At 37.4% G+C, this 24,702-nt stretch overlaps 1 protein-coding gene across 1 annotated transcript in view; it reads left to right on the top strand.

Moving 5' to 3' along the window:
* NKAIN2 (sodium/potassium transporting ATPase interacting 2) overlaps positions 1-24,702 on the top strand; it is a 1,347,683-nt gene that overhangs the window by 1,115,528 nt on the left and 207,453 nt on the right. Inside the window, exon 4 of the mRNA XM_036768989.1 lies at positions 755-955. Coding sequence (XP_036624884.1) covers positions 755-955 — 201 coding nt within the window. The remainder of the gene's footprint in view (positions 1-754; positions 956-24,702) is intronic.

The raw sequence follows: 24,702 nt of genomic DNA, 5'->3' as shown, positions 1-24,702 counted from the left end.
TATTCAGTACATTACCCTTCATCCAGTAATAGGTGTTGTCTAATGATCAAGATGTAGCCTCCATCTTCATGAAGATAGATGAATACTTCCTAGTTTTTTCCTTGAAAAGAAAATTCCTGTGTTGGGAAATGAGTAAACTTGTGTTATGGTCAGTAATTGTGTAAGATATTAAAGAGGCTGCGAGGATGAGTCGGAGTCACGTTATTTGTGAATTCATTTGGGAAAGCTATTATCAGTTGTACCATTAGTCATGACCAAATAGAAAATGACCGTGAATTTCCAAGAGGAATTAATTTCAAATCAGTATCTTTCTTATTTTTTTCCCCAAAGTGAGTACTTCTGAGAGAGAGGAAATACACAGCAGCTCCCTAACAAAATAGAATTATGCCAGATCCAAAGTGGTAAAACTGGTTCAGTGGTCACACTTTGAAATCTTTAGGAGTCCCTAAGTACTAATGCTCTCCACTGCTGAAAGCGATGTAAGCTATGGGGAATTTTTTTCCTGCTGAGCCACTTCTAATAAGATATTTTTCATTGCACTGTGTCTGTCAGACAAATCTTCAGAAGTGGAGTCCATAGACACATAATCTTTAAGTGGAGCTGATCGCCTTTTACTTTTGATGCTTCCCTCTTCAATATGATGGCTGAGATCACCTCTCAGAGTGGATTGGAAACACAAAACAGCTATCAACCCGGAATATGCAGACTAATGCTCAAGGAATAATTCTCTTCCCTGTAAATTGTCTTCTTACAGGAAACAGATCTGATTCTGACTTTTAATATCTCAATGCACCGTTCTTGGTGGATGGAGAATGGCCCAGGATGTACTGTGACATCAGTGACACCAGCCCCCGACTGGGCCCCAGAGGACCATCGCTATATCACGGTCTCAGGGTGTTTGCTCGAGTACCAGTACATAGAAGTGGCACACAGTTCTCTCCAGATCATCCTTGCAGTAAGTGCTAATGATAGTACTGCTGGAATTTTCTTCTTGCCTTACTTATTCATTGTATGAAATGCTATATATGCTTTGGGGCCTTTTTCTCTCTGATGCAGCCATCATTGATGCTTTTAGGTGTGATATCAGTTGATATAAAGTAGAAGAAAAAATATTTTGCATATGTTCCTGTGGCAAAAAAGGATGCAGGTGACATTATCTGAAAAGGAAAGATATAGGGAAAATAGATTGCCAATGGAAGAAATAAAACCAGTTTTCTAACATCTCTATTCATGGATTGGAATAATAGCTAACATTTATATAACAGTCTAGAGTCAGGCAGACTAATTTTCCTGAGTTCAAATCTGGCCTCAGATTTGATCACACTTACTGTGTGATCCCAGGCAAGTCACATAACCCTGTTTGCCTCAGTTTCCTGAGCTGTAAAATAAGCAGGAGAATAAAATGGCAAACCCATCCAGTATCTTTTCCAAGAAAACCTAAGATGGGGTGAATAAAGCATCAGACATGACTAAACCTCATCATATAGCACTCTAAGGTTCCAAAGTATTTTACCTATACATCATCTCATTTAATCCTCACAACCTCTCTGAGGTAGATGCTATTAATCCCTGTAGGTTGAGTGTGTACCTTGAGTCACAGAGCTGTTGAGTGTTTGAGGCTAAATAGCACAAAATTACTTTTGAATCTTGCCCGATAGGAGTATACACACAGCGTCTAGCTTACAGATCTTTCTCTAGCCGGTGAAGTTGTAACATGTGTTGTCCAATCTTTAAATGATTATTAATTGACACAGAATTCCCTTTGGAACGTTGATGCCTGGCTTAGATATTTAGGAAGAAAAATTAATTCCTTCAGACCCCTCAAATACCATTTAGTGTACCCACAAGGGATACCCTGGGGCTATTATATCATGTAGTATTTTCTAGAACACGGCAATCCAAGAAAATGAGGGGGAAATGGATGATGTATTTGCTTAAAATGCTGAATAATCTTCCAATAAGTAAGTCTCATTCTGTTTTCTTCTCTGGATATCTGAATGGCAAAATGTGTAGGCTGGTTTAAATGTGAATAAATAGATTGGAAATTGTGATTCCAGAATATTATAATGGTTTTAATAAAGCCTTTTCTCTTGAATAGGAAAATCCAAATATTTATGCAGTATTAAGGAAAAACTACATATCTTGAATGTTGTGTGTTAGCCTATGGTGGCCCAGAAATAAAAGGATACCATTTTTCATGAATGATAACTTCCTATGGCTACTGGAGAGGGAAAAGGTGTTTTTCCTCTGGTTCCTTTTCAGGGACCCACTGCATATCTGTAATATAGTCTTTCAATCAATCATTAATCATTTATTAGGCCCTTACTGTGTGACGGGCCTTATGCTAATTATGAGGATGCAAAAACAGCTGTTGCCTTCATATAGCTTGCATTCAATTGTCATCTGAATCTTTATCCAATCAGATTTCAGGGAGAGAGTAACAGCTATGATGTGGATAGCTTCTAGGTGATTTCTCTAACAGGTAAGAAGTTGCAGACATGCAAAAGTTACTGAGTATAATTCTGTCCAGCTTACCACATTAGTTTAGTTCTTCCACTAATCATCTTGTTTTTAACTCCTGGCTTATCTCCCCGTACCCAATATTTGAGAAAAATGAAATCTTTACTGTCTGCTTCTTCAGGGAAAACCTCAGGGTTCTTGCCATAACGACTCTCCTACTAGCCCCCTAAGGGTCCAAACCATCTAGTCTTCCTTCATCACACCCTGACACTCTTTTGAATTATTTTGTGTCTCTTCCTAAGCATCTACAGAATTGCAGTGTCCTTGAGAATATAGGTCCTATGTTGTACTTACCTTGTAGAGTATTCATAAAGCACTTAGCACAGTGCCTGGTATGTAGTGTTAAATAAATGTTCTTTCCCACTCCATCGTTGTATATCCTATAATGTCTAGCCTAGCACTATGCACAAGATAAGCACTTATTAAATATCAAATGAGTGAGTGAATCCAACTTAGAGCAATGTTCACAGGGCATTGGTCTTCTTACTTGTGGTCTTAATTCATTCCCAATCTCTGCAATTCTTTTTTTATCATCATATTCACTCACTTTTTCTCTATCACATTCTTGCCCTTTAAATATGCCTGTCACACCATTGTTCAGCCTTCTGTCAATTAATTCTTGTCTCATTATGAAATTATGTTCGCATAATCTGCATTTGCATCTTGTATCATATGCAAGGAAGATTCTGTCTACATTCAAAAGAAAAGAGGAACTATAACAGTATGATATATATATATATATATATATATAATTAAGGAGGGATCCTATTAATTATACAGCTATCAACAGAGCAGAAAGTCCTGCCAAAATTCTATTATTGCATCCCAGGTGGCATCTTGGTCTATAATGCCCTAAAGCCAAAATTATATCCTTTATCTACAAGTATTTTCCTGGCCCATAGCGTCAACTATATTAGGTTGTATAGGAATCCAGTAGAACATAAGCCCCTCAAATTTAGGGGAGGACGAGTTTGTTTGATTCCTCTGATGCCCTGGTACAGGGATGGGGAACATGTGGCCTTGAGACCACATAGGGCCTTCTAGGTCCTTGGGTGTGTGTGGCCTTTGGACTGAGTCCAAGTTTTATAGAACAAATCCTTTTATTAAGGGAATTTATTCTGTGAAGTTTGGATTCAGTCAAAGGGCTGCACCTGAGGACCTACAGGGCTACATGTGGCCTTGAGGCTGCAAGTTCCTCACCCCTGCCCTAGTACCTAGCACAATGTCTTACGCTTACGTTGAAAATTCAGTTGATCTATGATTTCATCAATGTGGATATCCTCTCCATCAGTATGCATCCAACCCATCTCCTCTTCATTTTCTATTACACTTGGCCATATCATCTTTTGACTTCTCCCTATGGAGTCTGCCAACATGCTGGGGGCATTTTTTTTTCTGTTTGTACTCACTTCTTGTAGTAGTAGCTTAAGAAATGTATGTTGAATTGAATTGGGCCCAGTTTTGATAAAATACAGACACACATAAGTCATTTTGTATTACAAATAATTTGTATTTAATGAATGTTTATTAAATGAATAAAACCTAAAATATCCAAATCTAAACTTAGAAAACAGGGTAGAGGTACAATAGAGTAAAAGGTAGGTTAAAGCAAATAGGCTATTCTTCAGATTATAAAAATATTCCCGGCAGCGTTCCTCTAAATAGCAAACCTTCTTGGATTGCTTTAAATTATTCAGTTTATCAAAATCTGACAACTGCAACTTTTGGGGTGGGAACATAAATATGTATGTGTGTGTATGTATATACAGATGTACATAGACATATGTCAATATATTCATAAATATACAAGGTGTTTCAAAAGTTTTAGTGCAATTTAAGGTCTAATTGCTTAATATTGCATAAAGCAAGGCAAACGATCCTAAAATTCCAACTACTTCATTAGAAGAAGAATAAGGAAATAGAACTTTCATACATTAGTTTCCATACTAGAGAGTTCAAAACATAGCAAACTTATTTGTAGTGTCAATGACTGAACAACAGCTGTCTTCCTTAGATAAGACCTCAGTTTACATGTAACAGAGAAGGTACAGAATGACAAGCAATCAGATCCTTTGCCAAGTACCCTGAATGTTTTAGCAGCCTGTGATTTTCTTCTCTTACTACACGTTACTCTGGTCCCTGTTATTGTGAACGCACAAGTCACACAGATATGTTCGCGAAAAATAGTCATTCAGCGGGGTAGTTTTGACTTACATTTCCGGAACATCAACAAATAACAATGTTCTATTTCTCTTTGTGGCTGGAGGGAGAATATAGAGAGAGACAGAGAGAGGCAGGCAGATACAAACCACAGTAGGAACATGGAGATCTTCTCATTAAGGGATCAGCTAAATACTCCTGAGTCATGATAGTAATAAATGGGTTGTAGATCAGAAGTTACTTGATGCAACTGGGTACCAGGAAATACATAAAAGCAAGAATGTCTCACAAGCTATCCACAGTCCAAGTATAGATTTATCCCTTGGTAGTCAAAAGACATTAATCATTGCTTTCCAGTCTCTTTAAAGAAGAGAGTCACCTTCTTATTGAACACCTATTTGACCTTTTCCTCCCTCCTGAATTCCTTCAGCCAATATCAGGTAGCTCGAATATCACTTCCAGTGGTAGGAATACTCAGTTTTACCTACACAGATTGAGTTGCCTGTTGGAGAGGGTGAGTCCTATAAAAAGTCAGTGGCACATCCTTCAGTTTGAATGCTTACCTTTTAAAGGCATCCTTTTAAATTGATGGATGTGCTTTCTGAATACATGCACAAGCAGATGTGCATGTGATTGTAAAGCTCTGTAAAATTAAATTAGAGCTAATGTTTACTGCTATTAACATAGCTTATGCTTCCTTTTTCTCCATCAAATAAAATCCAGTGATATGGTTGGTAGAGGGGAGGGAAAACAGTGAACTAAGTGTTAGGAATCTTTGATTTCCAGTTTTAGCTCCACACTAATCTAATTTATTATTGTGGACAAGTAATTTATTCACCATATTCCTCAATTTGTCCACTATAATACCACAATAAAATAAATATTCATTAAGGGAAATCCTCCATTGACTGGAGGATTAGAATGCATGGGGCAGAGTATATGAACTAAGTCGGTAAAGTTACATTAATGCCAGGTTATAGAGGGCTTTGAATGCCAGGCAGAAGACTTTAAACTGACTCAGTATACACTAGGAAGCCAATGAAGTTAATAAGAATACTATAGTGAGAACCGGGGTGGCAGAGAGTGCTGAAATTTGGCATCAAAGAGACTTGGATTCAAATCCTGCCTGTGATCTTGACTAATTGTATGACCCTGAGCAAGTTCCTTAGACTCTTTAAGCCTGTTTCCTTATCTACAAAATGAGGCTAATAATATCTGTAGCATCAACTTCACTGTTATTGTGAGGCTCAACTACGATAATCTATGAAAGGTGCTCTGCAAACCTTAGAACACTACAGAAATGGCAACTATTGTTGTTGATGAGACTTTTCCTTCTTTTCCTTGCTGGGAAGCTATGGGAGGGAAAAACCAAAATCCTCCCAGATCAAATCCACTACTTCTTTTGGAGGTCCTTATTTTTTTGTACATCATTGGAACACCACTTGCTAAATTGCTGTTCTCATGTGCTTAGAGAAATGCAGGAGTAAAATCATATACATCCTTACTATCCATTTCCCACTCTATTTTGGGGTGCCAAAAATCACCTTCAGAGCTAGCATCATTTGTCCCAATTCACATAAATAATGGGAAATTCATTAGAAGTTATTCTATGGGAAAATAAAATAAAAATGGAAAAATAAATAAAATGAGAAACTCATGGAAATATAGGATTTTATTGAAGGTGGTTGTGAGGATCTGAAAAGTAGCCCATAACTAATTATAAATAATTAGAGAATCCTTTGCTAACAGGAGATTTTCAGTTGGGGACTGTCTGTATGTCTCATGTACAGTGTACAATATGCAGTTTTATTCTTTTAATGTACTTTTTATGATTTCAATATCAGAAAGGCAATAAGGAATCCAATTAAATCATAGTGTATATTTATGACTACATGTATATACATATATAAATAGTATATAAATTAAAGGATTCATTGGCTGTAAACAAGTTACTTCCATTTCAGTTTACAATATTTTTGTCTTCTAAGAAATCTTTGGTCAGTGGCAATTATTGAGATGCAAAGCTGGCCTGGAAAATATTTAGATAGCGATTTCTTCCTCACAAGAAAAACCAAACACAGTATTAGATTATAGAATAATAAGATATTTTCTGGTGTTGTACAGTAAAACTGTTGCATTTGCAAAGAAAAATGTAAAGAAGATTTATAAGGACAGAGACATAATAGGCAGAATAATTTATTGTTTAGTATGTAATGCTTGAGCAAAAAAAGAGTTTTCTAAAATGGGCAAACATTTTTAAGCTAAACAGTATTTATACAGTATGGAAAACATTCAGCTATAATGTTCCTCCTGCATCTTTGCTTTTTACTATCAATATAAATGTGATTTTAAAGTCTATCTACTTTTCTCAACCCACACAGTTCTTCCCCTCCACTGGTTATGTGATATATGCTTACAATTAATCTTCCTCCTTTCTTTTCTTCTCTTTCAGCCATGTTTGTCCCATTGTCTTTTTAGGCCAACTCCATAATACTATGATTTCTGTTCTAACATTTTGTCTCATAGGGAACTCATAGGTCTTGAGATGCATATGGTTCATTCATATACTTTCAGTGTTTCTAATTTCCATATTAGAATATTATATTATCCTAGACTCTATAGGGGATGTAATAGTAAATGTGGTCCTTTTGGCAAATGGTAATTGTAAATGAGTCTCCAAAATCACCTTGTATAATTCAATTTAATGTCTTTGGTACTATATAGGAATCTGAGAAATGTTAGGACTCACCAGAGAGGTAGAAAAATCATATTGAGATTTTTATTTTGTTTTTTTCCTGGGCTACTCTGAGTGTTTTATATGTTTTCTTCATTTTCTGAGAAAACATATAAAGGCTGTCTTGTACCTAAATGCACTATTACCTTTAGTGCTTATAGAGAAATTGAGGCTATTTCACTCATATCTGTAAATATGGCATTAACTTATATTTGCAGATTCCTCTGAGAGTAAATTTGTGGTGGGGGCACATCAACCAAAGAAAGAATTTTATTTATTTTTCGGTTTTGAGATTGCTCTTATAGTTAGAACTTGTTCATGCAAATCCAGATACTGGAGATTGGTATATTGAGGTATATTCTGGGTTAATGATTACATATTAAGAGTTTTAAATGGAGCTACTTGACTGTGCTTTTAAATCCAAATCATTCTGGCTTTCATTGAAAGGTCAATAATACTCTAAGCAGGGATGGAACCTGCTATGGCCCTCTAGGTCCTCAAGTGCAGCCTTCTGAGTGAATCCAAACTTCACAAAAGAAATCCCATTAGTAAAAGGATTTGTTCTGTAAAACTTGGACTCAGTTAAAAGGCTGTATCCAAGGACCTAGAAAGCCACACGTGGCCTTGAGGCTGCAGGTTCCCCACTCTTGTTTCCCCTCCCACATTGATATCTTTGGGATGGTAAATCGGGCCATTCTTGGTCTCAGTTCTTATGTAGCCCTTCATCACTGAATAGCCCTAGCCTCAGACACACTGAGACCTGGGAAAGACCTTATTTTAGAAAGGTCAAGGTCACCCACTACATCCTGGGCCATGGACAGTTGTCTTGACCTTTGTCTTGTCACTGGACTCAGATGACTGGAGGAGAGAGTGAGGCTAATGACTGCACAGGTTTGTCTTACTTAAATCCAATTCGTATGCAAGTCAAGACATCACACTGGTGGTGTCATTGGTCCTTTTGGAGAATGAAGGATGAACAATAACACTAGCTTCTGGCTATTCTTCGTACTGCAGTATTCTCTAGGCTTTTATGTAACTGGGTCCTATCATTTTGTAATTAATACAAATTGACCTCAGTTCCTATAGTACATACAGGTAGACCCCTGAAAAATATATAAAATAATTTCTGAATCAGTAATTTGGACTCTTCTTGCTGATTTGTATTATACTATCATATACCTACTCTAGCTTAGAGACCTTTAAGAAGCTGTGGGTGCATTATTCTATTCTGCAAAACTGGCAAAGGTGTGACTTAAAAAATACCTAAACTCTGTTAGCACCTATTAGAGGGCTCAGTAGGTGCTTGATACTACCTGATTCACCTTCATCAGCTTAAGTACCTATTAACACCTGCCGTTGGCCACATGAATTTTTTCTTAGTTTTAGATAGGTAAGCAGTTCAGTAGAAAGAGTGCAGAACTTAGAGTCAAGAAGGCCTGTGTTTGAAACCTTTCTAAGACCCTTGCTAGCAAATAACCTCGGCAAAGCACTTATCCTGTCTTAGCCTGCTTCCTGATCTGAAAAATGAGGCTAACATTAGCACCTAGCTCCTAGGCTTGTTGTGAGGATCACATGTACAAAATACTATACCAGTATTAAAGCACTATATGAAGTCTAGTTATTATTATCATCACTATTATTATTAGGTTGCACATTTCAGAGAATGTTCACTGGTCTGTTGTTGAGCAAGCATGCCTCCTGGAAGGAAGCAGCAGGTCTTGGGGTACCCAAGGGACAGTCTGAGATATGTTTACTTGAATTTTGTATAATCATTTAACTGGGTCAAAATTTAAAGAAAATAATTAGTCAATCCAGTGGAGATAAATCAAGCTATTAGATAAAATTGGTTTACAAAATTTGTTTTTATTTTCCATATTTAAAAGGACATTAAAGGGACAAAGCTTAAGGATAATTAATCTTTGATCTTTCTTTTCTCAGTACCCCTTATTTCCTTCAGAGGTGCAGTCTTTTCATTCTTTAATCCATTCCCTTTACTTGTGTTTCCTTGAGACTTCTTTTTTTAACCTCTTTGCCTTCCCCCAATCTCCATCAATTTATCTCTTCCTGTCTCTCTGACATGTCTGTTGCTAAGCTTGCTCACTCTCCTCCCAAGTCTTCACCTCTCCTCTCATTCTCTCCATCACTGTCAGTAATACCATCGTCATTCACATTTCTGAGGGGTAGAATCATGATATCATACTTGACTTCTCTGGTGCCTTCTGTATTTCCAAATGGGGCCCCTTAAATCCAAGTTTTCTTTGTTATCTTTGCTGCCAGACCACTAGAAAACATTAGTTATTTCATTCCTTAAAAAGTAGCTTTCCAAGGAGTAAAAATATATCCTATTTTTTCACTGTAGAAAAATCAGCCAATCCAAATTATATTAGTGTTCATTCAGATTTTTTCTTATTTAATCATTTTAAAATATATAGTACATATATATAGTGATAACTTGTAGATAATCCATTAATAGTAAAAACACAAACATATAAGAATAAATTAAAAAATAAAAACACAAGCTCTTCTATTTGGCATTTATACCCTTTCCAAGTTGGCTCCATATGCATTTCTAGGCTCATTGGGTATTTTTCTCCTTCGTACAGAATACTCTCCAGCCAAACTGGGCTACTTGCTCTTCCCCAAACACTATGGTCCATCTCCCATCTCTTTGTACAAGCTGCTGTATGTCCCTGTACTATACTCCCTCCCTCCCTTTAATTCTTTTTATTTATTTATTTATTTGTTTGTTTGTTTGTTTAATATTTTCAGTTTTTAACATTAATTTTCACAAGAGTTTGAATTACAAATTTTCTCCCCATTTCTACCCTCCCCCCCACTCCAAGATGGCATATATTCTTTTTGTCCCATTCCCCAGTCAGCCCTCCCTTTGGTCACCCCACTAACCCCCATCCCCTTTACCCTTACTTTCTTGTAGGGCAAGATAGAGGTATATGCCCCATTGCCTGTATATCTTGTTTCCTAGTTGCATGCAAAAACTTTTTTTTAACATCTTCTTTTAAAAATTTGAGTTCCAAGTTCTCTCCCCTCTTCCCTCCCCACCCACCCTCCCTAAGAAGGCAAGCAATTCAACATAGGCCATATGTATATCAATATGGAAAACCCTTCCACAATACTCAAGTTGTAAAAGACTAACTATATTTTGCTCCTCCCTATCCTATCCCCCTTTATTCAATTTTCTCCCTTGACCCTGTCCCTTTTCAAAAGTGTTTGCTTTTGATTACCTCCTCTCCCTATCTGCCCTCCCTTCTATCATCCCCCCCTTTTTAATCTCCTTCCTCCTTCTTTCCTGTGGGGTAAGATACCCAATTGAGTGTGTATGGTACTCCCTCCTCAGGTCAAATCCAATGAAAGCAAGATTCACTCATTCCCCCTAACCTGCCCCCTCTTCCCTCCCAACAGACCTGATTTTTCTTGCCACTTTTATGCAAGATAATTTACCCCATTCTATCTCTCCCTTTCTCCTTCTCTCAATATATTCCTCTCTAATCCCTTAATTTGATTTTTTTTAGATATCATCTCTTCATATTCAACTCACCCTGTGCCTTCTGTCTATATATATATATATATATATACATATATATATATATGTATACATATACATATATGTATACATATATGTATATGTATACATATATATATATACATATAAATACATATGTATGTATATTACCTTCAGCTACCCTAATATCAAGGTCTCATGAATTATACACATCATCTTTCCATGTAGGAATGTAAACAAAACAGTTCAACTTTAGTAAGTACCTTGTGATTTCTCTTTCTTGTTTACCTTTTCATGCTTCTCTTGATTCTTGTGTTTGAAAGTCAAATTTTGTATTCAGCTCTAGTCTTTTCACTGAGAAAGCTTGAAAGTCCTCTATTTTATTGAAAATCCATATTTTGCCTTGGAGCATGATACTCAGTTTTGCTGGGTAGGTGATTCTTTGTTTTAATCCTAGCTCCATTGACCCCTGGAATATCATATTCTAAGCCCTTCGATCCCTTAATGTAGAAGTCGCTAGATCTTGTGTTATCCTGATTATGTTTCCACAATACTCAAATTGTTTCTTTCTAGCTGCTTGCAATATATTCTCCTTGATCTGGGAGTTCTGGAATTTGGCGACAATATTCCCCAGAGTTTTCTTTTTGGGATCTTTTTCAGGATGTGATTGGTGGATTCTTTCAATTTCTATTTTACCCTCTGGCTCTAGAATATCAGGGCAGTTCTCCTTGATAATTTCTTGAAAGATGATATCTAGGCTCTTTTTTTGATCATGGCTTTCAGGTAGTCCAATAATTTTTAAATTATCTCTCCTGGATCTATTTTCCAGGTCAGTGGTTTTTCCAATGAGTTTTTCAAATTGTTTTCCACTTTTTCATTCCTTTGGTTCTCTTTTACAGTATCTTGATTTCTCATAAAGTCACTAGCTTCCATCTGCTCCAATCTAATTTTTAAGGTAGTATTTTCTTCAGTGGTCTTTTGGACTTCCTTTTCCATTTAGCTAATTCTGCCTTTCAAGGCGTTCTTCTCCTCATTGGCTTTTTGGAGCTCTTTTGCCATTTGAGTTAGTCTATTTTTTAAGGCGTTATTTTCTTCAGTATTTTTTGGGGGTCTCCTTTAGCCAGTCATTGACTTGCTTTTCATGGTTTTCTTGCATCATTCTCATTTGTCTTCCCAGTTTTTCCTGTACTTCTCTAATTTGCTTTTCCAAATCCTTTTTGAGCTCTTCCCTGGCCTGAGACCAGTTCGTGTTTTTCTTGGAGGCTTTTGATGTAGGCTCTTTGATTTTGTTGACTTCTTCTGGCTTTTGGTCTTCTTTGTCACTAAAGAAAGATTCCAAAGTCTGAGACTGAATCTGAGTCTGTTTTTGCTGCCTGGCCATGTTTCCAGCCAACTACTTGACCCTTGAGTTTTTGTTGGGGTATGACTGCTTGTAAAGTATAGAGTACCTTGTCCCAAGCTTGAGGGACTGTGCTGTTGTTTTCAGAGCTATTTCTATACAGTAAGCTCTGTCACAGCAGTGCTCCTCCTCCCCCAAGAACCACCAACCTGAACTGGACTCAGATCTTAAGCAGGCTCTGCACTTCAGCTCTGATCCGCCACTTAATTCCTCCTCCCACCCCCCACCAGGTGGGCCTGTGGCTGGAAGCAACTGCAGCTGTAGTTCTGTAGCTGCACCACCTCTGCTACCCCCAGGGTGGTGGCTGAACCACAAACTCCTTTCACTCTGTCCCAGAAGGTTTTCCCACTAACCTTCTCTGTCGTCTCTGGTTTTTGTGGGTTGAGAAGTCTGGTAACTGCCACAGCTCACTGATTCAGGGCACTAGGGCCTGTTCTGCCTGGCTCCTGATCTGGTTGGTCCAGGCACAGCCTACACTGAGCTCTGCTTCTGCTCTGCTCCCAGCTCAGTGCGTGATAGAGCTCATCCAGTGACCATCCAGGCTGTCCTGGGCTGGAGCCCTGCTTCCCTCTGCTATTTCTTGGGTTCTGCAGTTCTAGAATTTGTTCAGAGCCATTTTTTATTGGTGTTTGGAAGGTCCTGGAGGAGAACCCTAGGCAAGTCCCTGCTTTCCAGCTGCCATCTTGGCTCTGCCCCCCCCCCCAGATGTTTTACAGTTTATAAAAAGGTTCACAAATAAATTTTTCTGGGACAGTTATTCACTAGCACAAGCAGAGGCTGTAAATAAATGGTTCCTAGTCAGGAACAGTGACAGTACTTATAGCCACACACAGGCCCAGACATTTTCTAGGTAGCAGCTAGGTGGCTCAATGAATAGAGCCTCGGACCTGAAGTCAGGAAAAGTTGAGTTCAAATGTGTCCTCTGAGACTTGTTAGATGAGTGTTTAACTTCTGTTTGCCTCAGTTTCCTCAGCTGTAAAATGAAGACAATAATAGCACCCCCCCTCCCATGATTGTTGTGAAGAGCAAATGAGATTATATTTGTAAAGCACTTAGCCCAGTGTGTGGCAAATAGTAGGTGATACATAAATGCTTATTCCCTCCCTTTCCCCTTCCATGAGGTTATTGTTCCTTCTAAGGCCAAAACCCAACTCCATTCTCTTTTTCTAACTCAAACTGGGCATTAGCCACTATGTTCTAGCATTTCTGGGCACCATTTCCCATTTCTTTGCCCATTTCCCCACATGCACCCATGATCACTGTGGGAAGCAGTGATTTAGTGGTTAGTCCTCAAGGAGACCTGACTTCAAATCTTGCCTCCTCTATTTACTAGCATGTGACCCTAGATAAGTGACTTAACTTCTCTTTACCTCAGTTCCCTCATCTGTAAAATGAGGTGAATAATAGCATCGTCCTCCAAGGGTTGCTTTGAGGGTCAAATGAGATGATATATCTGAGTTTCTTCATAAACTTTAAAGCTCTGTATGAACGCCCAGCTATTATTATTATCATCAGTCATTTGCCCCAGAGAAGTCATTGAAACGTGTAAGGCTAGAAGGAATCTGGAATATCACCCCCTCATTTACAGGTGATGGAGCTTATAAGGTCCCAATAGACTAAATGAGCTTAGGAGAAGACAGAGCTATACTCTACCTGAGATCTAGAAACCTTAGTTTCTTTGGAGCTTAATTCAAGCAAGACCTACATGAGGCCTTTCCTGATTCTTGTTCAAAGTGTTTTTTGTCTTTTTTTAGTTGTGTCTAACTCTTTGTGACCCTATTTGAAGGTTTTCTTGGCAAAGATACTGGAGTGGTTTGCCATTTCCTTCTCCAGCTCATTTTACAGATGAGGAAACTGAGGCAAACAGGGTAAAGTGACTTGCCCAGAGTCACACAGCTAGTAAGTGTCTGAGGGCAGATTTGAACTCAGGAGGAAGAGTCTTCCTGACTCCAGGCCCGGCCCTCTAGCCACTGCACCACCTAGCTACCCATGTTCAAATTACTACCTTGCATTTATTTTTTATATATTTCATATATATAATTACATGCACATATTCTCTTCCTCTCCTTATCAAATCAAAGCTCTTTGTGCCAGGGACTGCTTAATTTTGTGTCTTTCTGTCTCCAGCAGCTAGCCTAATAAATAATATATAATAGATGTGCTTCTTGGTAGATTGACAGATCAACTACAACCAAGGTCTTCTGATTCCCAGTCTAGTAACCACTCTACTGTACCCTGCTGCCTCTTCCCTCTTACAGTTGTATGGTACCATACATATATCATACATTTAAAAATATCCACCAAGAATTTTCAGCAGCCTTCAGGGAACTTCAGGTGAAGAATATCAAACTCAAAATATCTGAGGACTTCTTAAAAATGCTTCATTTTGTTTAACACAAACGGGCTTAGAAGAATACCCATAAATCAAAAGGAAGCTGTTTTAGTGTCTCACATAATTAAAGACCCTTCCAGATTCTCTTTAAGCATTTAAGTATTGAACCTATGTTTTATATTTAACCTTAAAAATAGTGAAACTTTCATTTTTTTTCCTTCAACATATGCTGTGAGATGTTAATTCTGATGAGAGCGTGAGGCTTTTGTCCAACAGAGGTTGGGTGTTTGCTTCGCTGACACTGTTAGTGACCCCAGTGACAGATAGCCGGCTTGTCAATTTTTCTCCAAGGCTCCAAAGAAAATGGAGCATATCCAGTGCTGAGCCTCAAGCACTATGCATCCTTCTTCCTCAGATCTTTCTATGCCAGGTCTGACTGAGATCTTAGTCTTTTCATCCCTCGAGTAAAGGAAAGGAAAAAGGGGTGTGGCTGCATTTCTAGGTACCACTTTCCAGACTTCTGTATGACAAAATAAACAAACTATATTTTTAGGGCACCACCTGCAGCATGCAGCTGTACCAAACAGAGCAGAACCATTAAGGATGTGATTTGTTCCATTTAATATGAAGCCCTGAGGTTTGAGAAGAGAGGGAGGAGAAGTTTCTGCAGAACCAGCCCACACATTCTCCGTTTATATTACAGCTGAATTTTTTTAAGCTTAGAATTGAAGTACTGTTATTTTCCTCTCTAATCTCTTCATCTTTCTATCCCATGGTAGGAACAAAACAACACCACTACCAAAAAAAAACAACCTATTATTGGAGTTATAACTTTAAAATGGGAAAATCATTTTTTTCCCTACCAGCCCCTTCTTTTTTCATTCTGGAACAATATCCTTCCACAGTAACCTATATACTTTAATATCAACATCTGCTGTATCCAAGCTGTATGGGAAATGGTACTTGGCATTTACATGGTGTCAGGGACATGATTAGAGGAAGTCAAGCACTCAAAATAGGTAAAGATTTTTTTTCCATTAGCTGTGACTTTCATCTATTTCCCTCCTCTCTTCTAGCTGTCTACTTCAAGAAATTTAAAATGTGTTGCCAGAAGACTCTGAATGCATAGTTTGTCACTATATTTTTGCTTATGATTTAGTCTCCAAATTTGATTGCCTTTAAACCACGTGTGTCAAAATATTTTCTCTTGAGAGTAGAGAAAAGTATGGAATATTGTAGAGTATTAGCCCAAAATCTCTTCCCTCTTTTCTCTGCCTGGAATGTTAGAGGTGATGTGGTGAGTCATTTGGAACCTCCTGCTTGTTTGATTAAAAATGTCTTCATTCACTTAATGGTTATTGATTTTGGCGTCATACACCAAAGTCACCGTTTCATTTTAGCTTCTTCTGGTTTAGCAAGGATGAATATAATTAAGTTATAACCTGAACTCTGGCAAGGATCCAGACAAGGTAGGAATTGAGGTCAATTTAAGTACAAGGAGAAGTTTGCTTTGAGATGAGATTATAACTCACTCTGCAATGAAATGAGGTCTTTTGCTTTTTATTTTAACTTGAGTGAGTTAAAAAGATAGGGGAAATCTAAAAATCTCCTATATTAAGGTGAGTTAAGATACCATTGTTAAGTCCTTTAACTAAGTGTTTACTAAAGCAACCTTCTAACTTCTGTAGAAAACTAATTATTAAATTTTCATTGTGATCATTTACACCTCAGAAATCAACAAGCTACAAATCAGGGCTTGATTTATTGTTCTGTTTTTATCCAGAGTTAAGAAAGTGTTATATAATGTGGATTAAACTTAAAAATGCATGCACATACATTTCCCACCCCCAATTCCAAACTTGGGTTGTTAAATATTTACCAGCACACTCCTGTATTTCTCTTTTAAAATATTGCTTAAGCTCAGAAGCAGTGAGTACAATAGAAGGCTCAGGGAATGAAGTCATCACCCAGGCTCGAAGCTACAACTGTTGGTTAATATTGATAACAATAATAATAATAATAAATAAAATAATGACAACAATAAACTGGCATTTATATAATATTTTAAGGTTTGCAAAGTGCTTGACATAGATGACTATTTGAACCTCACAAAATTCGTGCCTTTAACCAATATTTGGCTAGGTTGTGTAAGTTAGTTTCTCTTATGCCCGTTGAAGCTACAACTAATACTTTAAAGTTATTCCCAAGAAGTCCAGTTGGTATTGGAAATTTCCCCAGGAAACCCTAGAAGTTGAACTTTAACTTCCATTTTCACCTTTGTCGTCAACTAGCTTTCAGGAATGATATGACCATCTGGCATGGTTCATATGGTTGTAGATGAAGGTGTTTAAAATGGGAGCTGGTTCCATCTGTTTCACCTTTGCCACAAATTGTTTCCTCCTTTCCTACTGTGAGGAATTTATGTTACCAACAGCATCTAGCTCAAAAAGCCTCCAGATTTGCTGTCACTGAGTTAGTTGTTCCTGATCAGAGTCATAGATGATCCCTAGGTCACATTTCTACTCTTCATTATTTTCAGAGTGGTCTCTCCTTCCTCTAATCCTATGCAATTCTTGTCCATATCCTCCAGTGTATACTTCACTGGAGGCTCCACCAGCTTGTTGGGTGCCTTACTTTACAGATCTTGACATGGGATGTAGATCAACAGAGGACATAGTCGGTCTCTAGCTATCATTAAATAATCAGTGACGTTTTTTTCTGCTCACATATATTTGATCATATGCTTTATGTCACTTCTACTGTATACCTCCTCTTTGGTCATATGCTACATCCTACTCACGACAACCATGAGCCTCTCCGTTGCCCTATGGGTATCCTTTATCTTGAATTCTTCAGAAGACTATGATGTTTCATGACTCATTGTAGTGATATATGAATGAAATTCACATGTCACTGTCATTGGAAGGCAACAACAGTTTTACATTTAAACAATAAAATTCCCTACAGCTGGCAAATATTGTAGGAGGTAATGTAAATGCCCATCACTACCAACGTACTAGCTAAGGAAAATTCCATTAGTCAGATAATTGATCTGAAAACCGAGGGGCAGTATGGACTGATGGATGGTGTCAAGGAAACCTGGATTCAGTCTCACCTTTGACCCTTTTACTATGTGACCATGGGCAAGTTACATGTCACTGAGCCTCAGCCATTGCTCTTGTCTTTGATATCCTTCTCTTCTTCATTACCATCTGTTTTGAGGATGAAGGAGTTGAAACCTAGAGAGATTAAGTGACTAACACAAGGACCTACAGGAAGTTAGGAAAGAGGAGTTCTGACTAAAACCTTCATTTCTTGGGTTCTTGTTCATTATTTATTACTCTACAAGGTAAGCAAGGTGACTGGAGAGACTGACCAATGAAAGAGGGAGTTAAAGAGGTTAAAGGCATCAATTACAGTGGTTGAGTATTCATGAATACTGGGCTAAGGGTGTTTAGTACTGATACAGTAGAGATAATGAAGGCCAACTTAGGAGATTTGGAAATAGGAAGGAGGTATGAGGCTGTGAGGTAATGTAAACCAAAGCTAAAAATATGGAAGTAAAAAACTAGATTAGAACTGTATTAACCTGGAAGAGTTAAAGGGATGTATGTGTATGTGTGTATATGTGTATATATACGTGTGTGTATGTATGTTAAGAATTAACTGGAAGTTAAACTCTTGGAAGAGTTAAGGGATATATGTATGTGTGTATGTATATGTATATGTGTGTGTATGTATTGTATATAAGTATATGTGTGCATATGTATGGATACATTATATACGTATATATGCATATATGTATGTATGTGTGTATACATACATATGTACATGCATATACACACATACATATGGTGGGGGTTTCTTATTATTATATTCATTCATTTTCCAAATCTGCGGTGGCACTTGTGTTTCACAGGGAGCTTTCACACAAGAGTCAGACCAGCCAGGAATGTTTAAAACAAAAGACATTAATATACTATGTTTTGACTCAAAGGAAGGCTTGAATCTTAGGGGCTATATGTGAGTGGGAACACAAAGGAAAGCAAGGAGGAGGAACTTGAAGGGTTCTGGACTGAGGAACAGTGGTCTCTGGGCCATGGCATGAGTAGGAAATGGCTATACCAATGGCTCTTTGGAGCCATAGTTGTTAGTCTTGGGAATCTTATCTTTATTTCTCTAATCATTCATCATAACTAGTATGAGGTGGCTGGAGTCCTTTCCTCTTTACCATGGCAGCAGAAAGACCCTTCCATACTGGGCCTGGGTTCCAACACTATGACTCTGAAATGTACACTAAGATAGTCCACATATTAGTATCACCTAGAGCAATAGTGTCAAATGCAAATGCAATGGGAGACGCTAACTGTACTTAGGGATCTCTTTAAAAAAAAACTATATGTTAACATTATCTATGTACCATTGTATTTTTATTTACTTTGTTAAATATTTCCCGATTACTTTTTAATCTGATTCAAGTCACAGGAGTGCCTATGGCCAGGACAGCATGTTTAACAACTTTTATATAGATAGCAACCATAGGCAGCCTACCTACTAAGTAGGCCAGCACAGAAATCAGCAAGGATAGAGTTCTATGTAGGACAGGGTTTTTCTCATGGGCACCTAATTAGTCTCCCACATTAAGGAAAGAGGGTGCTGTGAGGGTGTGAGAAGACCTAAGTTCAAATACCACTTCCGACACTTACTAGCTATGTGTCTCTGGGTAAGTCATTTAACCCCTATCAGTCTCAATTTCCTCATATGTAAAATGTGGGTGAAAAGAGCGCCCACCTTGCAGGATTATTGTGAGCATCAAAGAAGTTTACACACATAAAGCATTTTGCAAACTTTAAAATGCCATGTGAATGCTAGCTCTTATCATTTAATTACAGAAATGGTCAAGATACTGGTGCCAGGAAGATGGTAAGAGAAAGGGATATATATATATATATATATATATATATATATATATATATATATATATAATATATATATATATTATATATATATATATTATATATATATTATATATATATATATATATATATATATATATAATATATATAATGCCAGAAAGACAGAAAGTAGTTTTTGGACTTCTAATATTGCCTGCATTTCATTTTTCTTTTGAGATCTAATGCTCAGATATTCTTTCAACCATATGACTCTTTCAGCCCTGGTATTTTAACCTACAACTGAAATGAAAATCTTTGACAACATTTCCTATAGGAACCTGAAGTTTGAGGTGTTTTTTCCCCAGTGGGCAAGCTAATAATTATGCTCCTTGTTTATTTTCACTCTCTTCTCACAAGGACTATGAAAAAATACCTCAAAACTTTTACTCCCCTCTCTTTATAAGTTGGGAGGGACATAGATGAGAAATACATAGATGATCTTGGCCAAAGCCAAAGAAAGCTATCCACTTATCCCTTCCATATTCCAACTTCCCCTATCATGGTTTTGATATATCACAGGTCAGCATAAGAAATTAAATGGGAAGTTGGGGGGAGTTTTGTGGAAGCTACAGATGGCATGCAAAGGTCAGCAGACAGCACAAAAAAGTTTAGAAACTCAGAAAATACATAAAAATTATGTGCAGTATTGTATAACCAACATACATTATCTTTTGATACTGTAAACAGCCCATAGAAGAAAAAGAAAAAGAAAAAAAAATCAGACGTTCTCTGGCATGAAGAGAAGACCATAAAATTTTATGCAGATTTCCCAGATTACCCTGCCATGTGGAAGAGATAACTATAGTATCTAGCTAAGATTGTAACTTCACTTCACCTATCTTTAATCTCATTAGGCAACTATATATTCATTCATTCATTTAGCAATTACAGTTTGAATAGTTAAGGACTTCCTCCTTAATTTGGAGCTTACTGGCTAGATTTCTTTCTCAAAAACCAAGCCTTAAACTCAATTCACTCTGGAGCTCATAGATTGATCCTTGCCCTTCTTGCATAGTGAATGTAAATACTAAATAGTAACTATTTCTCTTTTGGCCAGGGACCCTGAGAGTCTTCCCCTTCCAGTTTGATTTTTTTTTTTTGAGTTTTGATTAAAAGGGCCATCCCTTGATTAACTTCTTAAAGAGGTCTATTTACTGAATGGGTGTTACCTCACTCACTGTGAGCACCTGAAAAGACCTTATCCTGAAAGGGCAAGGGTCTCCCAATGTATCCTGGGCCATCTCCAGTCCTTCTGGTGAGTATCAGGCCACTGGACCCAGATGACTCTGGAGGGAAAAGTGAGGCTGGTGTCCTTGCACAACCCTCCCTTACTCAAATACAAGTCATGTCATCATTTCCCTGATGTCATGGTCCTCTTCAAGAATAAAGGACAAACCCAACAATAACTGTTTGAACATCAATTATATCAAAGCCCTTAGGATGTGGGATGCCGGCTTAAAATAAAAGGCGTGGAAGCATTATTTTAAATTCTTCAGATTAAGCATGATGTAAATTCTAGAACTTTGATATGTGGCCGCTAACCTCTTGGATATTCCTCTCTAACAATACTCAGGCTACCAGAAGACTCTTCTTGCAAGAAAAAACAAATTAAAATCTGTTTAGAAATTCAAACTTTCAAAATATGCATAGAAAAAATCACCCATGCAAATAGGTGTAACTGAATTACAAGTCTATTTGCCAGCATAGGATTTGGAATATTTATTTCACTCTTTTTTTTTTAATTTAACACTTTGAAACACGGAACTAAAGTAGTTTCAATGGAGTATTTGCCTGACTTGTGGGGAGGATTCATGTTAAAATAGAACTATAATTGTGTTCCAAAGGAATTGTCCCCTGCCATAAACAGTGTAACAACAAGTATTTTATTTCATTCTAATTAGGAAATGTTGAGGCAGCTAGGGGGCTCAGTGGATAAAGTACTGGGTTTGGAGTCAGGAAGACCTGAATTCAAATATGCCCTGAGACACTTAGTAGCTGTGAGACCCTGAGTAAGTCACTTAACTTCTGTTTACCTTAATCTACTGGAGAAGGAAACGGTAAATCACTCCAGTATCATTGCCAAGAAAACTTCAGGGACAGTTTGGCCCATCAGATTACCAAGAGTAGGACACAACTGAACATGACAACAACAACACAATTAGTAAATGATTATCAGATACAAGGAAAATATTAAAAAAATATTCACAATCACTTTTATAAATGTATTATTTCATGATGCATTTAGATTACGATATAGGAAAATTATTTCAACTGTGTGTCAGCTACTTTCCTTTTGATCACATTTCAAATATGATTAGAAATTCAAAGAATTGTATAGGAATAATGGATATCAAGATCATTTAGTATAAGTTCCTCATATTACAGATGAGGAAAGTGAGCCTCAGAGAGGGAAAGTTACTTGTCATTATCATAAACCTATTTATTGGCCAAGGAGGACTAGAACCCACGCCTCCAAATTCCTAATCTAATTTTCTTTCCTTTATACTGCAGTGCTTCAGCATTCATACTTCATTTCCAAACTATAAGACAACATCTGATTGAAAAAATATCTTTAGAAAAGACCAAGGTCCTTCTATTCATTAACCAAAACCTACCTACACTGCCTGCTGTCTGTAGCAAACATTGTAAAGCAGGCCAAAATTGTTTTTAACATTCATGTATCACTTCTGTGCCCTTTTCTCTGCTCCTGGTGCCTCTATACACACTTTTACTCCCAGCAGAAAACCTTATTCCTACTCTCCTGAGATCCATACCATCCATTGTGAGCCCCCTTAACTCCCTCCTCAAACCTTATAACTAGAGAAGAGTTGACCATCCCCTTTGTCATCTTTTTTTCCCCAATTAAAAATCCATGTTAAATATATTCTACCAAATATAGCATTTTACAAGGGACAGTCCCCCCCACCAACACACACACAACGCACACACATGCACACACTGATCCTATTATGAGACTCAACTGTATAATTTATAGGATTTCCATGGGTACATGTGGAGTACTTTTTGACAATCACTTCAATTTCTATACATACAAGGATTCTATAGATCAATTTATTGTGCTGTTACCTCTATGAGATTCACTGTTATTTTCTACTGACCATCTTGATGTGGTTTGCTAGATGACTTCTAAACATTTATATAGCTCTAGGAGAGTATTGCTCCTTTTTCACATCATTCAGGTGCTTAACTATTCAAATTAATTTGCATATAGCCAAAGGCATATGCATAATGAGTAGTAGGGAGGGGAAGAGTATGAGGACAAAGCAAAATGAATACTTAGAAAAAAACCTATAATTGGATATAACTTAGAACAATGCTTTTGTATCCAGCCAGAATAAAGAATAATAAAGAGACCTCACTGGATCTCCTTTTCAGGTGTCTCTAGCCTTCTCTAAGTGTTCACCTTCTAGACAGATGGGCAACCAGAAATAGAAATAAAAGCTTGAGAAATCATTTAGAGAAAGAATTAATACCTTGAGGACCAGTCAAGTAGACAAAACCTTCAGGGAAGAAAAACTTACTGAAAGGAAAGAACAGAAGGAGGGAGAAATGGTTGGAAAAGCTGGGGAAGTGGAGCAGAGACAGGAGGCAAAACAAATACGGAAAAATGATGATAGAATAGCAAAAAGTGATATACAAATAGAGGTTCCTGAAGCAGCATGAAAATTCTCCTCATTACAGACATTATAATTACACACTACCACACAACACACACACACCACACACACACATAACATCAGAGATGTATAGAATCTATATTTGAGAGAGAACTTTCTTAAACACTAACAGAAATAGAGATTCCTAATCCACATCTTTGAGGAGTATTCATCTGGCCTCTTCTTGAACACCTGCACTGACAGAGAACTCACTATCTCACATGGCAGTTCTGCTCATTTTCAGACCACTCCAACTAATGGGAATTCTCTGTGACCCCATTTGGGATTTTCTTGGCAAAGATACTAAAATAGTTTGCTATTTCCTTCGCCAGCTTATTTTACAGATGGAGACTGAGCCAAACAGGTTGTATGTCTTGCCCCAGGCCACAGCTAGTAAGTGTCTGAGGCCACATTTGAACTCAGGTCTTCCTGACTACCAGGCCCATCACTGTGCCACCTAGCTGCCCAACTAATAGGAAACTTTCATTATATTTCCTTGTACATTCCAGAAGATATTTCTAAGAGGCCTCTCCTTGTCTCTCCACTGGTTCACTTCCTTCTAAGGTTTGCATATAATCTGTCTTTATCTCATAAATTCTGTTATATAGGCATAAATATGTGCACATACACACATATTTAACATGTGATTCATATATATGATATTGGCACGAGATTGAAATACAGATGTGTATGTATGTACATGCATGTATATATGTAATTTGCATGTATATTGGCACACAATTGAAATACAGGTGTGTGTGTACATGTATATATGTAATATGCATGTATGTATTGTATCCCCCATTGGGGTGTAAGCTCATTGAAGGTGAGAAGTGAGGAACAGATTTCGTTTGTCTTTCTTCCCCACTGCTTAGTAAAATGACAGGTATATAGTAAATTTTAACAAATACTTGTTGATTTATTTCTACTCATTTTTCTAGCTTGCCCCTCTAGGCAAGAAGAGAAAGTCTGCTTTTCCTTCCATATACATGGAAATAGTAATCATGTAGCTCCCTAAGTCTTTTCTTCTTCATTTGACATGATTTTTAGTCTCATCCTAGTCCTAGTTATCCTTCATTGGATGTGCCTGAATTTTTCTGTTCCTGTCTTAAAATATAATGGCCAAAGTTGCCATGGTACTCAAGGTGGGGTGTGACAAGTGATAGAACCACTTCCTTTTTTTGGACATCATTCCTCTATAAATGTGTGAGAGTAATAGCAACAGAATTATGTAGCTCTTTTAAGAATTTACAAAACACTTTCTTCGCAAAAACCATGCAATCTGGGAAGTATAAAAACTTTTTCTAATTTTATAGATTAGATAACTGACTGGGCCCACACAACTAGTAAGTGTCTGAGGCCAGATTTGAACTCAGGTCTTCCTGACTACCAGGCCGAGCACTCT

The sequence above is a fragment of the Trichosurus vulpecula genome, chromosome 7 (genome assembly GCF_011100635.1).
Source record: "Trichosurus vulpecula isolate mTriVul1 chromosome 7, mTriVul1.pri, whole genome shotgun sequence".
NCBI classification, from domain to species: Eukaryota; Metazoa; Chordata; class Mammalia; order Diprotodontia; family Phalangeridae; genus Trichosurus; species Trichosurus vulpecula.
This window is presented reverse-complemented; position numbering and strand designations above follow the sequence as displayed.